Source organism: Musca vetustissima, unplaced genomic scaffold (genome assembly GCF_032173495.1).
Source record: "Musca vetustissima isolate MV318-11 ecotype Yass unplaced genomic scaffold, APGP_CSIRO_Mvet_v1 utg124901, whole genome shotgun sequence".
In the NCBI taxonomy this organism is placed as follows: domain Eukaryota; kingdom Metazoa; phylum Arthropoda; class Insecta; order Diptera; family Muscidae; genus Musca; species Musca vetustissima.
In genome coordinates this window covers 57,575-73,671 of record NW_026887682.1, presented here as the reverse complement: position 1 = coordinate 73,671, position 16,097 = coordinate 57,575, and the positions used below count along the sequence as shown (strand labels likewise).

General features: G+C 32.3%; 1 protein-coding gene across 1 annotated transcript; it reads right to left on the bottom strand.

Moving 5' to 3' along the window:
- Positions 1–249: 249 nt before the first annotated feature.
- On the bottom strand, positions 250–11,400 carry LOC133335343 (rho GTPase-activating protein conundrum). The gene is made up of 10 exons (XM_061543627.1): positions 11,247–11,400; positions 11,086–11,153; positions 6,781–6,951; positions 6,558–6,646; positions 2,869–3,147; positions 2,542–2,794; positions 2,134–2,478; positions 1,552–2,070; positions 840–1,008; positions 250–257 (listed from the first exon to the last, which is right to left on the bottom strand). Exons 1-10 carry the CDS (start codon positions 11,398–11,400, stop codon positions 250–252), a joined length of 2,055 nt encoding a protein of 684 aa, XP_061399611.1.
- Between the last annotated feature and the right edge of the window lie 4,697 nt (positions 11,401–16,097).

Genomic DNA, 16,097 nt, shown 5'->3' with positions numbered 1-16,097 from the left:
ATTTCGAATAAATGAATTTTTTAGATATTATCAATTAAAGCCAAACGAAAATTTGAAATGTAGATCAAAACAAAAACAAAAACTGTATTGCTTTCAGATGTGACTAAACATTTCTTAAAAATTAAATAAAGCTAAAAGTTAAACTACAAACAAAAAATGTTACATAGAAAAAAGAAGAAGAAAAATTAAACTTATTAGACATAATTAACTTTGATGCAACATTTCATTTGTTCTAGTAAACAATTAAACTTACAAAGCTAAAAAGAGAAAAAGAGAAAAAGAAAAACAAAATAAAAAATAAAAGAAATTTTAAAACTTAAACTATAAAAATATATTATAATACACATAACTAAATTGATATATCGATGATTTCTAATAGAGAAAAAATTTAATATTATTTATATATGAAATAATGATATTTGAGTGTGTTTTTATATTATAATTTTTATATATAAAAAATATATATAGCTCTACTAAAATAAACTATGCACACAATTTAGCTTTTAATTTTTTTCTTGCATGTAACATTACAAATATATGTATATAATTTTATATATTTTCAAATGACATATAATTTTTTTAATTGATTAGACACCTTTTTTGTTTTAATTTTAATATAAATTATCAATGAGTTTTTGATCGCAAGTTAAATTGTTTTTTTATGTTTTTTTAATAGAATTTTTTTAATGGAAGAATTCTGACTCTTTGGTCCGTTGTGGTTTTTATTATTATTATAATTATTATTTTTTTTTAATGTTTGTATTTTTTTTAAATAATTAAACGATGTACATGACTTGGATTAATTGACTGTTGACGTGCGACCATACTACCATTCTCACCGATCGAGATGGTGGTACTGGTGGTATTGTTGTGATGATGAATATTATTATTGTTGTTATTGTTATTACTACTGTTGTTGTTATTGTTATTATTATTACTGATGGGAGAACTGCTCACATGCAGCAGGGATGTGGTAGCCTTTACCCGTCGATGTAGACCACGTTTGCCCTGAAAAAGAAAAAAAAAGAGAAACTCAATTAAAATTTATACAAAAATTAGAAAAAGTGATAAATAAAAAAATATATAAGAAGAGAACTAAGAAAAGAACTAAAGTCGGACCAGATCGACTGTATGATATCCCACATCACCTTGGGTGTTTACAATAGGGAAATATATATTGACACACACCATTATATATTTAATTTGGAAGTCTAAGGGGACCCCCATTCTCGAGGTCAAAATTTTTTTGACTTAATTCGAATCTACACTAAATCAAGAATGTCCCTACAAAATTTCAAGTGAAAATCTCAAGAACTCTTGAAAATATAGCCGATTTATTGTGTCAGCATCATGTAACGGCTAAAGGGCTTCTCAAACTTTAAACGCGTTTTTCTCTTTTGCGAATGGCGGGCACGATAACTCAAAAACTAATAACCCAATCGATTCCAAATTTTTACACGTTTCTTTGTGAGTATAAAAAACGCTGATCAGAACTTCCTTATCTCAACAATTCCCTTTAGATTTTACATTCAAATTCCAAACTTTACTCACCTGCCGTTTATTCGATGCTTTGGATTCTTCTATCAGATTATTTGGCACTTGAAATAGTGATTCGCCTCGCGTTATCAGCACATTTGTGAGGCGGCAACATTGTGCTGCCATTTTCACCTGATCCTCTATGCTATTCTTATCGATCGGATGAACAAATCGTGGTGGAAAGAATGATGGTGCAATAATTGTGGCAACATTATGCAAATTCATTTTATTCATTTCCTTTTGATCGATCACATAGTTGAGGAAACGCAGCAGGCAACGCAGTGTGTTGCGATTCTCGTGTGGCAACATTTGGCAAATAATCGCCAATGCTTTGGCTTGATCTGTGGGCGGGAGGGCATGACACTGATAGAATAACTGGATGAGTTCATTGGTGAGCAGGGGTTGGGGTAGTTCACGTAGCCAACGTTTGAGCAGAGCGCTCAAATCGTGGACACTGGCTGCACTGAGCAGCTGTTGGAATTTTTTTGGTTTTTGATAGAAACTCGATTCAAGTTCCTGGTAAAGTAATTCAGTCTGGAAGAGAAAGACGAAAATTAACTCCAATTAACAACTGTCACTTGGGATCACAACAATTACCTTTTGTTTATGTCCAGCGACACGTAGAATACCTTCTTCACGGGCACCGCGTTTGCTCAATTCATCCAATAGACCCTCCAAGAACAAGGGCACCAATGTTGAATCTGTACCCGTGATCTGTTGATCACGGCGTATCAGAGCATTCAAGGAGACACCAAACAGTTTGCCTTCTTCCTTGCGGCGTCGTTTGACGGGTTTCCGTTTATCCAATTGGACGTGATTGCGATCGAATATGGAAGCCAATTCCAACCAGAACAAAGGTTGTAAACGCTTCAATTCGGTTTCATTTATGGTATCAATGTCGGAGTAAAATTCCAATGATAAATCACTGCTATCGACAGTATCCTGAAATTCAAGAACCGAAAGAAATGAGTTTGGATTCCACAGATTCAGAATTGTGGGACTTACCACTCCATCTTGACTAGAGGTCTCACGGCACATACTCTCAAAGCTAATACCATCACGCGATGACGGTGAATTCTGTACACTCTGGGGCGGTGTATCTAAATGGATTTTATTCAAAATCTTTTGGGGTGATGATTCCGGGGTGGATGAATTCGATAACCTTTGATGATTCGAAAGGCATTCATCACTGGAATCACTTGACGATGTGTTGTTATCACTTTGAGAATCCTGGGTCATCATTTCGCCTCGGGCACGGCTGAAAATTAAAAAAAAAATGGTCGTTAGTATATTTTTCTTATAGTTCATATATTGTGTATTGCCTATACTTACCCCACTGAACATGATGGATCCGAACCGGAACGATTCCGATTCCTTGGTATGTGTATGGTACCAATACGCGAAAATCCCAATAGTTCAATACCCTCGGCCGAGTACATGGGTATATCACAGCGTACATGATTACCACGAAATATATCGGTAGAACCTTTTATCGGAGCACTTGGTGTACGACGTAATTTCTGTTTAAGACTTTTTCCCGAAAATAGTGGTGAATGACCGTTACCATTATCTGGTGTCGCATTGTGATCGAAGATACTAACAAAACTTGGTCTGCCAAAGAAACGAGACAAAGAAATAAACATTATTTTCTTTTTATAAATAATCCAAAATAAATATAAATTTAAAATAGAAAAAATAAAATAATTGGCAATTTTGAAGTACTTGTCAATGAATGGTCAAGTGGAGATGGCAAGATATAATTTGTGTCGCTTTTAATGGAGAAAGTATCTTATTATTGAAGCATACCTTTAGGCGTCATAGAATATTATTGTTTGTAAAGGAGAAAATGAAATTTTTGGGGTTTGTTTATTTGTTTGAGAATAAAATTTGAAAAATAGGAAGGCTTTAAATGGTTCTGAAATGAACAGCTTCATATTTCAGAAGAAACCCGTTGGCTCTCCTCTGGAAAGATATGACAACTTAAGACAAGGCAGCGATTTACAAAATTAAGGCGTGATTTTTTAATTAATCTTAAGGTTTGTATTTACAAAAAAAATATTTAAATTTAAGTTAAGGCTTGCATTAAAAAAATATACATGTTTTCAATTTACATTGAGGCGTGGATTTAAAAATACTACATTATTTCAATTTAAATTGAGGCGTGAATGAAAAAATAAATTTTTTGAATAAAAAAAAATAAAAAAAAAAAATATTTTTTTTTTTTAAATAGGTCTTGAAAGGATATTTATTTACAAAATTAGATTATTTTTTTTAATTTATGCCCTGATGGAAATACTTAAAAAAAATCAGTGTTTATACCCTTCACCACAGGGTATTATGTCTTTGTGCATATGTTTGTAACAGGCAAAAGGAAACGAGGTAGACACATGGTTCCTTTTGAGAATATGCATAAAATCACTTTCTATGTCGATTTATACATGTCCGTCCGTCTGTCCATGTTAAATTGTAAATAAAGTGCAGGTGGTATTTATGATCCGATTTGGATTAATGTTGGCGTAGGTCACTTATTTCGCACAAGGACGAACCCTATTGAAATTGGGAAAATCGGTTCAGATTTACATATAGCTCCCATATATAGTTTCGACCGATTTTATGTAAATGGTGCTCCAAAGTCCCTATATATCTTTCGATTTGCACGAAAATCGGTTCAGATTTACATATAGCTCCCATATATAGTTTCGTCCGATTTTATGTAAATGGTGCACCAAAGTCCCTATATATCTTTCGATTTGCACGAAATTTGACACATTGTACGAAATTAAGTCTAGAATAATGTGTGCTAAATTTCGTGAAAATCGGTTCAGATTTAGATATAGCTCCCATATATATTGTTTCGTCCGATTTTCTATAAATGGTGTACCAAAGTCCTTATATATCTTTCGATTTTCACGATATTTGGCACAGCTTACGGAGTTAAGTCTAGAGTTGTGTTTGCTAAGTTTCGTGAAAATCGGTTCAGATTTAGATATAGCTCCCATATATAGTTTCGTCCGATTTTCTGCAAATGGTGTACCAAAGTCCTTCTATATCTTTCGATTTGTACGAAATTTGGCATAGCGTACTCGCCCGGTAGTACAAAATGAAAAAATTCGCTGTTGCAAACATAAATTTACTGTGAAAAAAAATTCATTTAGGGGGGGGGGGGGGGGGTGTGCGTTCCCCCAGGGCTCCCAGGGCATATAATTTTGATGAAATCGATTTAGATTTCGATATAGCTCGCATTTGTATGTCGTTGGAGTTTAGGTAAATGTTGCATCGGTTGACACAAAACGTATCAATGGTCCTGTTGAATACACACAAAATAGAGGACATATTCTCCAGGAAAGCATAATTATGAAACCCAATGCTCATCAGCTCCTACTTTTAAAACTTTGAAGCCTATTTAAAGACAATAAAACACAATTTTATGTTCCTTAAAAAGTCCCTAGTCCCTAATATGAGGTTTTTAAAATTTCCCTAAAAAGGGCTGTATTTTAACATAATTTTTCTGATAGACGACATATTCTTCACCACAGGGTATTATGTCTTTGTGCATATGTTTGTAACAGGCAAAAGGAAACGAGGTAGACACATGGTTCCTTTTGAGAATATGCATAAAATCACTTTCTATGTCGATTTATACATGTCCGTCCGTCTGTCCATGTTAAATTGTAAATAAAGTGCAGGTGGTATTTATGATCCGATTTGGATTAATGTTGGCGTAGGTCACTTATTTCGCACAAGGACGAACCCTATTGAAATTGGGAAAATCGGTTCAGATTTACATATAGCTCCCATATATAGTTTCGACCGATTTTATGTAAATGGTGCTCCAAAGTCCCTATATATCTTTCGATTTGCACGAAAATCGGTTCAGATTTACATATAGCTCCCATATATAGTTTCGTCCGATTTTATGTAAATGGTGCACCAAAGTCCCTATATATCTTTCGATTTGCACGAAATTTGACACATTGTACGAAATTAAGTCTAGAATAATGTGTGCTAAATTTCGTGAAAATCGGTTCAGATTTAGATATAGCTCCCATATATATTGTTTCGTCCGATTTTCTGTAAATGGTGTACCAAAGTCCTTATATATCTTTCGATTTTCACGATATTTGGCACAGCTTACGGAGTTAAGTCTAGAGTTGTGTTTGCTAAGTTTCGTGAAAATCGGTTCAGATTTAGATATAGCTCCCATATATAGTTTCGTCCGATTTTCTGCAAATGGTGTACCAAAGTCCTTCTATATCTTTCGATTTGTACGAAATTTGGCATAGCGTACTCGCCCGGTAGTACAAAATGAAAAAATTCGCTGTTGCAAACATAAATTTACTGTGAAAAAAAAATTCATTTAGGGGGGGGGGTGCGTTCCCCCAGGGCTCCCAGGGCATATAATTTTGATGAAATCGATTTAGATTTCGATATAGCTCGCATTTGTATGTCGTTGGAGTTTAGGTAAATGTTGCATCGGTTGACACAAAACGTATCAATGGTCCTGTTGAATACACACAAAATAGAGGACATATTCTCCAGGAAAGCATAATTATGAAACCCAATGCTCATCAGCTCCTACTTTTAAAACTTTGAAGCCTATTTAAAGACAATAAAACACAATTTTATGTTCCTTAAAAAGTCCCTAGTCCCTAATATGAGGTTTTTAAAATTTCCCTAAAAAGGGCTGTATTTTAACATAATTTTTCTGATAGACGACATATTCTCCAGAAAAGCATGATTATGAAGTCCAATGCTTATCAGTTCTACTTTTAAAAGCCTGAAGCCTATTTTAAGGCAATAAAAAACAGTTTCTACTTAATGTTTCCAATAAGAAACCTATTACTTTTTAGTGAACCTTCCAAAGCCTCTCAGCAGTTATTTTGAACATTGTGTTCTACTTTTAGGCACGCTTCTTCCTAGGTAAACAATTTGCACATTTTTTTGAGTTTCCTAATAATAAATCAAGTATTCTCGTCTATATCGAAATTCACAAAATTAAACAAAAACGATTTTCTACTTACATGGATGTATTGCCCCAGACTTCATCACCTTGTATGGAATCCAATGAATCGGGTGTAGCACTACGTGATCTCGTACCTGTACTTGATTCCTGCAAAAATTGTATATATTACATTAAAACTCAAATATTCTTTAAAAAAAAACATATTCCAAAATTTCAATTACGCCCACAAAACTACCAAATAACAACCAAGAATTACAAAAATTAAAACAACAACAACTTACATCAAAGTCTCGAAAAACATCTCTGATATCGGGTTTACGTTTCTGGCGATTCTTGGTACGACCTCGTACCGTTTGATTGAGTGTACGAACTCTTTGTTTGATGGCATCGGCATGAGGTTTGGACAAGGACGCTAAAATCGGTTCCAATTCAGAGGTTCTCAATTCAAGACCCTACAAATGCGAGTTTAGACCATAATCGTAGAAGAAGAAGGAAAATAAGAAATACAAAAAGAAAATTGTTACAAATGCGGTTAAAAAGAAAAGAAAATAATTATTGGTTAGGATAGCAATTATTAGTTTTTAAATCTTACAAAGCCGCCACAACAATACACCATGGTTTTCCATAAATTTTCGCGAAGAAAGACTCATCCTTTTTCCTCTCAGACCTTGATTTAATTGATATAAAATGATATTTCTTTCTTCTAACACTTCAATTGCCTTGGAGAGTCATTAAACTGATGTTTTCTTTGTTTCTTTGCATGCCAACCTGTGCTCTGAGTTACGAACCAACCCCACCATGGCCAATTTACAACTGTCATTTACTTCAAAGCGTTTGAAATTGTTTGGGTGATTATTTTACATTATTTCATTTGATTTCGTTTATTATTGCTAGTCATGTCATTATGTTTCATTTCGATTCCTTTGACCAGTGGCCAATGGCCGGCCGGACAGCGAAGCAATCTGCCAGCTAGCCAACTAACCGTTCATCATAATTGTGCAATTTTTGTATAGCAATCGATTTGAACTTGCCAGGCAACTGGCTGTTCAATGTTACAAATATTCGTATCGAACATACAATATCGAATATCGTTATATTTAATACGAAATCTCTAATTCGTCAAAATTCACACTTGTGTGTGTGTGTGTGTCTATGTAAGCTATTGTTGTGCACTTTGTTTTTCTAACTGGATCAATGCAAAAATATTTATTTTTATTTTTATCAAAATTAATAAACAATGCCAAGTGTTGTTGTTGTTGCATTTTTTATTGTCACCCAAACAGCAATTTGAGCATTTACAAAGTGTCAATTTTAATTAAAAAAAATTGCTGCCAAGCGTTCCTTTTGATTCGGTTTATTGTGGTTCAACACTTTACTATGGAAAGTCAAGATATAATCATCGTTTGCAAAATTGTGATAACAACGCCTTGTGTGCTTTTATTGTAATAAAAAAAAATTAATTAAAATTATTGTTGTTGTGGATATATAAAAAATAAATTTTATGTGAATATGGGGGTATAAAAAATTAAATTGAAGATAAAAATGTGATAAGAAAATTTGTAAAAAAATGGATTGTTTTTTACATATAATTGAAATATATTGAGAAAATCCCCCGGACAAAAATGAGATATTAAAATGGTGGTCATAGATCGACCAAATATTCCAAAGAACGGTAGGACTCATAGTCACAAGAATCTGTAATCATGTTTTAAAAATCCAACCACTTCCTCGGATATATTTCGTGATTCTTTTTTGGGCATTTTTAAATTAACATTTCTTCAGAAAAATCGAATGAGGATTTTGTTTTATAGAATTTTTTGTTCTTCTTACTCGATTCCTGATGTTTTCATATTCAATTTTTTGAACCGGACTCCAATTATCACAAAATGCGATTTTTCTTTCTCTCAATACTGTAGAAAAAGTTTGGTCATAAAATTTTAGGTAGGGCCCTCAATTACGAGAAATCGACATTTTAACGTTTTAATAGTCTTTATACCCCTCACCACACTGCGGTACAGGGTATTATTTCTCAATTGTATCCGTGTCGTGTACCTAAAACCCTATATATATATATATATATATATATATATATCAATAAATTCTGTAAAAATTCATTATATTCAAAAATTTTTCCGGATAGGATACCCGTTTATTAAATCGGATTATTAACGGTTTCAAAAAATGTATGTACGGTTCAAACATTTTGAAAACCGTTTCTATCGTCAAATTTGGTGGAAAATCATTTGTTCTCTTTTTGTTACCTCCATCAAAAAATCTCCATATCAAAAAAAATTATCAATATTGACCCAATTTTTTATTTTTTTTTTTTTTGAACCGGATATTTAGATAATAAACCCGGTTTTAATACCTATATATGCATATCATTAAAAGTTAATAAACCAATGTGCTAAATGTAAACCAGATTATTAACGGTTTCATTAGCTGTATATCTGGTTCAAAAATTTGGAAAACCGGTTCTACCTTCATTGAAATTTTTTGTGTGAAAATGTTTTTTTTTCCGCTTTTTAACATTTTTGAACCGGATATTAAGATAATAAAACGGTTTTATTAGCCTTTATGCATATCAAAAAATTATTAAACCAGGTTATTTCATTAGCTGAATTTTTTTTTAGGAAAAAATTATTTTTTTCTCTTTTTTATCCCATGAAAATATTATATATAGACCCAATTTTTCGTTGTTTTTTTTATTTTTTAACCGGATATTTAGATAATAAGCCCGGTTAGATAATAAAACCGGTTTTAATACCATATATGCATATTACAAAAAAAAAATAATAATAATAATAAAACAACGTGGTAAATTTATTAAACTGGATTGTTAACGGTATCATTATCTGATTACCCGGTTCAAAAATTTAGAAACCCGGTTCTATTTTCATCGAAATGTTTAGAGAGGAAAATCATGTTTTTTTCTCTTTTGGAGTAGAAAATCTCCCTATCAAAAAATATTAATATCGATCCAATTTTCTGTTTTATTGTTTAGTTTTTGAACCGGATATTTAGATAATAAAACCGGTTTTAATACCGTATGTGCATTAGTAAGTTAACAGTTATTTAACCGGATTATTAACGGTTTCAATAGCTGAATATCCCGTTCAAAAATTTAGAAAACCGGTTCTATCTTCATTGATTTTTTTTTTAAGTGCAAAATCATATTTTTCTCTTTTTGAGTCAATAATCTCCCTATCAAAAAAATATTAATATCGACCCAATTTTTCGGGTTTTTATTGGCTGAATGTCCGATTTAAAAAAAATTAGAAATCCGGTCTTCATTCACATTTTTATAGTCAAAAATCATTTTCTCTCTTTTTTATTAAAGAATCTTCTTCCAACAATATCAATATTGACCCAATAATTCGGTATTTACAAAGGTTGGGGCACGTATGTCTATAGGAGTGAACCGATGGAACTATGAACAACCTACTACTACATAATGCAATGACAAAATCTTCATTTTACAGAAAAAAACACCAAACATGGTCTTAAGTCAAACCGTACAATGTACTGCCGAATATTTTCCGATTCGTTCTCCAGAAGGAACTACTTCATTCATTTAGTTCAATCGTTCATTGGCAACGTACCTCACATGCTCAAAAAAATGAACTGATGGAACTATATAAACTGTTGGAACTAAATGAACGAGGAGATCTAGTTGAACAACAAGAAAAATTAACGATTAAAAGAAAATGAACTAGATGAGCGAGAGGAAAATGAACGTCAGATGAGCGAGAGAGAACAAAAGGACGAACAAGAGGAAAATTAACGACTAGAGCAAAAGGAACTAGTTGACCAAAGAACCGGACACAGTTGCGATCATTCCTCACATGCTCAAAAAAAAAAAAATGAACTGATGGAACTCCTCTAGTTGAACAACAAGAAAAATTAACGATTAAAAGAAAATGAACTAGATGAGCGAGAGGGAAATGAACGTCAGATGAGCTAGAGGGAATAAAAGGAATTAGACGAACGAGAAGAAAATGGAGTCAGAGCATAATATTTCCTTTCAACTAGTAAATTCCGCCATTGCATTAATTAATTTATTATTTGACTTTTCTGCATGTCTCAGCCTGAAAAATCTTCTCTCGAGAGTTGGGAGGTTTATTAGCATATAAGGCGGGAGAACTATATCTCCATTCCATGTTGAGTCTGATTACTTAAAAAAATAACCATTAATAGAAAAAGTGTTGTCACAGTCGATTTGCAGTCGTAAAAAGTATCCCAAACAATCCGATTCAAATTATGACTAATTAGACGTAAAACATAAAATTTAGATTTATTCTCCATTATTAGCATGACCTGATGCGTCATGTCAAATTCCAATAAGAGTGTGTTAGGAAAAACTGTTAATGTCCACTACTTTTTTTTGGAAAATAAAAACTACTGCATGCATCTAATGGGTCTATAAAAAATATCTGTCATATTAGTTTCTTTATCGTACAATATCGTAGGAAACCGCGCAAATCTAATGGTGTTAATGTTCGGTACGGCATGCATTTATTTGAATTTTAGTACCCAAAAAAAAAAATTAAAAAAACGAAAAATAATTGTCATTTTATTACACATACCTGTTCAAATGGTTTGGTTAATTGTGGAAAACCGGCAGCAATTAGCCACTCAGCCTCAAATTCACCCTCTGAAAGAAAAAACAAGAAGTGACAAAGAAATTAATGAAAATGAAACTTTGTTTTTATTGCCTGTAAAGAGCAGGACTTTGTTGTTTACTTACCTTCATAATGAGTTTCCGGTTCATTGTGCGGCGAGTGGGTCTGCAACAAATACTCATTTAGAAATTCACTATAATCCTGATCGGATGTGTTATCCAAAGATGTGTTGCTGCTCATTTTGTTGCTCATTTTACTGATATTGGGGAAATATGGCATGTTGGGGAAATTTAATTTTGGTAATATGACAAAGCAGGCGGTGGAAGTGTAGTGGGGCTTTTTTTCTTGCAGTTTAATGCGTTAATTAATAAACTTATCACTTGTGGTTGAATATCCGAGATACAATTCAACAACGGTTTTCTATATGGCTGATGACTATAACGGATAGGTGTGGTTATACTGGTGTTGCAACTAATTAAAATTGTCAATACTACTACTGCTATTATTAATGAGGAGGAGGAGGTGGAGGACAATGATATTTTGTTCGCGTCGTAGTCTTCGATGATGAAAATAATTATGATGTTAATGATTCGGATGTAATATCGGGAAGCCGCTTCGCTTCTTGTTTCCTTATTTTTAAAAAACAAGACTGTATTGTCTTGCCAATAAAACGCTAATGAAGCATTTTAGTTACAAATAATACAAATTGACGATATCTTGGCATCTGAAATGAAAAAAAAATACACACCATTATTAGAAAAATAAACCGCTATTATTTTTTGTAATACAATTTCTGTAAATATAATTGTTGATTAAGAAAGAAGCAGTAATAATAAAATAAAAAAATATAGCAAAGCAAACTGTTCGGTAAATTATTATAAAACAACAGCAGCTCACATGTGAAGCTAATAATTGCATAATATTTGTTTTGGTTTTTTTTTCTAGTATATCTATATATTTTTTTAAATTAAATTCAATGACTTCAGTTGGGTGAGACAATTATTTAACAATTTATAGTAGATATAATTAGAAAAAAAACAACAGAAATTAAATCAATTTTGGTGTAAAAACTATGTCAAATATAATAAATAACTGATTAATTGCCCTGGCGATTAATGTGGGTCATTCGATTGTTGTGTCCGTTGTCATATGTCATAATATAGATGCTGATACACTCAAAGACAAATGTTTGTTCAAATTTCTGAAGATAAGCTCAGTCTGAAGTTATAACAGATCTATAAGAGATTTTCTAGCAATAGCAAATGACTGAATTATAGATGAGATGGAGAAAGAATTTTATTAGTTATTAGAAGTCCTATAAAGACTTTCTATCATCTGGAGTTCTCCACTCGGAGGCCTCCACTATATATTTCTGGCCTAATAATGAAAATGCGAATATTTGTAATGTTGGTATTATTGTTCTTCAAAACAATATACAGCATATTTTATAAAATTTTTATACGCTCAACCATTGTCGAACTATTATTTCCATTTCCATTGAGACATCTCCAAAACATGTTTTTCGAATTTTAACAGCACATAATGGCAGAAAAACATTAACCGTGCATTTTATTATGATCAATGTTGAAACCCACATTGGGCGCCATTTTCATAAATCTAAAATACATATTCTTTAGCATAAAATATTGAATAATTGAATGATAATATTAAAATATTTTATTAGGCATAATTTTATTTTGATTAATTTTCAAACCCAACCATTGGGCGCCATTTTCATAAATAAAAAATACATATTCTTTAGCATAAAACATTAGATAATTTAATGAAAATATTAAAATATTACAAATTTAAGAAAAGTTAAAATTTGAGTTGAGCCCCACGTTGGGCGCCAAATGTTGTATGTTCACATTATCAATAATTTGCGAAATATACAATAAATGTATTTAACTCTCACTATATCCAATATACACAAAATTCCTTCGAATTTGGAATCATAAAAAGGCGAGTTCATACCTCGTTGGGCGCCACTCATATATACTTGGTCTAAAAGGTGAATTTTTGTCAACAATAATAGATTTTTTCTTTATTGTCATAATACGCAATGATTTATTGTCTTTTTTGATGTACCAATCAAAATTGATTATTTTACGTTACTCAAGCGATTATTGTGTGCTAACTCAGGGCTGCACAGCGGATGACGCCATCAATTCCACCTGTGAAAAAACGCGATCCTGTATTTTCAAATTTTCTATGCACAGATGATTTTAGTTATAGAAGGTCTAAAAATATCTGTTGTCTAAAAAAAAAATCTGTTGAAAATTTTCAATCTGGCTGCAGTTTATAATAGTCCTACAGGAGGTCTTACGTCTATAGAAGACCTGGAGGTAGTTTTCTGTCCTGAAGATTTTCTGTCGATGGAAAATTTGAAGTTGTATAGAATATTTTCTCTATATAAAAGTTTTTCTGTCTATATCACTTCTGTCTATAGAAAAAAGTCTTTCTGTTTATAGAATACTTGTAGCAGGTCCTTTGTTTATAGAAGTCCTGTGAAATCTTCCTTGACAATAAAAAAAACCTGTAGTAGGTGTTCTGCCCATAAAATGCTTGTAGAAGTTCTCCTTTATTCAAAAGATAACGCGAAGATCTTCTGTTTAGAAATGAAATCCTAAGGATCTTCAATCTATAGGTGATATATAAAAGTATCTCTGTTTTCAGAAGGTATTCTGCCTATAACAGATGGAGATCGGCTGTGTATAGAAGACCTGTAGAGGATGTCCTGTGTAATCGATCGATTTTAATCCATATCGATATTTAAAGAATCAAGCCAATATTGGCTCTTGGCAAATATATTTGAAAAATCCTAACTAATGTTGGTTCATGATTTGTATACCCTACACAACTATGTTGTCAGGGTATTATAGCTTTGTGCAGCCCCAAAAGTTTGTAACGCCGCAAAATATTGGTCCTAGACCCACCTTTAAGTATACCGATCATCATATCTCGACTAGCTGAGTCGATCTAGACATGTGTGTCCGTCCGTCTGTATCTTCACAAAATTTTGCATGTAGGATGGATTCTGGCCAATGAAGACTCCTATTGTTTTTGGTAAAGATCGGTTAATATTTAGGGGATGAAATGGACCAAATATTTAATTTTTGTCGGTTTATATTACTTCTGAAGGACATATACCTGAGAATTTCATAGTATATCCAAGAGGAGTGGTTGACCTTTAAATTGATACCAATCATATTGTCGTAGGTACTCGGATGCGGGAGTTATACTTAAATATTTAGTAACCTATTACTCCACTTTAGGACGGATATATAGCCTGATCGCTTTGAAATGTTCCATGAGGTTCCAGTTATGGTCAAGGACAACGCCTAAAATGTGAGGTGATAATCAGATAATAATTTTCGGATGAAGTGGACCAAAAACTTAATAATTTGTACTTTTCGAGTCGAAAGCCAAACAACCCACGGTGAAGGGAATCTGGACAAGTAATTAGAGGGGCTGTACTGATTATTAGTAAAATTTTCTGATCTCTAGCCAGTCAAAAGTGTGCAAATATTGCCCAATCTCAGAATATAGAAACACAGAAAGTTAGATTTTCATGGAAGTTGTGTAGGGTATCATATGGTCGGCCCCGTCTGCTCCGCTCACTGGTTTTAAATCTACCTTAATTTTGGTTTATTTGACTAATGAAAAAATATTTATGAAAGTCCACACTTTCACCCTGGTGTTCTGCCCATAAAAGGTTTCTAGACGTTATTTCGTTGGTTAATAGAAGTCCTGTAGAGGTTATGTTTCCTATAGGTAGATCTGTAAATGTTCGTTCGTTTATAAATGACCAGTGGAAGATATTCTACCTAAAAACATATAAAGAAAGTCTTATTTTCAAAGCAGGTGAAGATCTCCAGTTTATAGAAGACCTGTGTAGGGAAGATCTGTAAAAGCGGATGTCCACAAATCTTTGTATAAACATCCATAAAAAGTCTTCTTTAAAGGACTATATTGAATATCGAAAAAAAAATAATTGAAAAAAATTAATACCCTTTTAAATACAAAATTAGTTTTACAATCTAACTAACATTTTTCCTTGAGTGTATTTCCTAAACAGCAAAATACCCACGACACCACTTCTGAACTATCCGTTGTGGTACCGACTGCACTTCCGTTCACAAATTACCAATTTGTAGTTACTGGTATTGTTACAGTTACCCGGCTACAAATATCAATTTTGAAAGAGAGGCATCAAAATATTTTGGTAACTTTTTTGTGGAGTTTGAAAATTATAATATCAAGCGTATCAAATTGATTACAATTTTCAAAGCTATGGATTATTAAAAGTTCAAAAATAGAAAAAATGAGTGATCAAAAGTAGTGACTGAACTGAACATGAATGAATAATTGAATGGATGCAGGCCAGTCAGTCAGTACCCCCACAATGACTGTTTGAAAAAAATACGCATATAACAACACCCAAAACGTTTAAGGTTAGTAATTGTTACAGAAATAATGCTGAGACATTGTCTTGTGCGAGCGTGTGTTGCGGTTCAATTATTGAATGGGATTTATTTATTATATAAAAAATATTATATAGTCATCTTTAGAAGGTTATACAATGTAAAAGAGATGGGATTTTTCGTTTTTATTTGAGGTTATGTTATCAGAAGATGGAAAATTATTTATAAAAGGTATAAAATTAGATAAATATCTCTCTCTGTATTGCAACTAAATTCATGCCACATACTGAACTATTTACAAGGTCATATAAATATATATGCTTTATATGGCAGCTGACTTAAATATTCCAGCAAAAACAGAAAACACCTGAAATTGGAAACAAAAATTTTCTAGCATTGGTTTTTTTTTTGCAATCCATTTTTTCGAATTCAACAATAGAACCATAAAAAAACTATGCTGAAATCTAATACAAAAAAATATTTCGTATTTTTTTCATTCGAGTTATTTCATCAAAATTTTTTTTCAAGAAACCATTATAAGAAATCTAATAA

Coding starts and splice junctions, on each gene's coding strand:
- LOC133335343 (XM_061543627.1), bottom strand. CDS start 11,400: ATGCCATATTTCCCCAATATCAGTAAAATGAGCAACAAAATGAGCAGC. Junction 11,154..11,246: donor ACCGGAAACTCATTATGAAG/GTAAGTAAACAA, acceptor TTTTTCTTTCAG/AGGGTGAATTTGAGGCTGAG. Junction 2,795..2,868: donor GATCCATCATGTTCAGTGGG/GTAAGTATAGGC, acceptor TTTAATTTTCAG/CCGTGCCCGAGGCGAAATGA.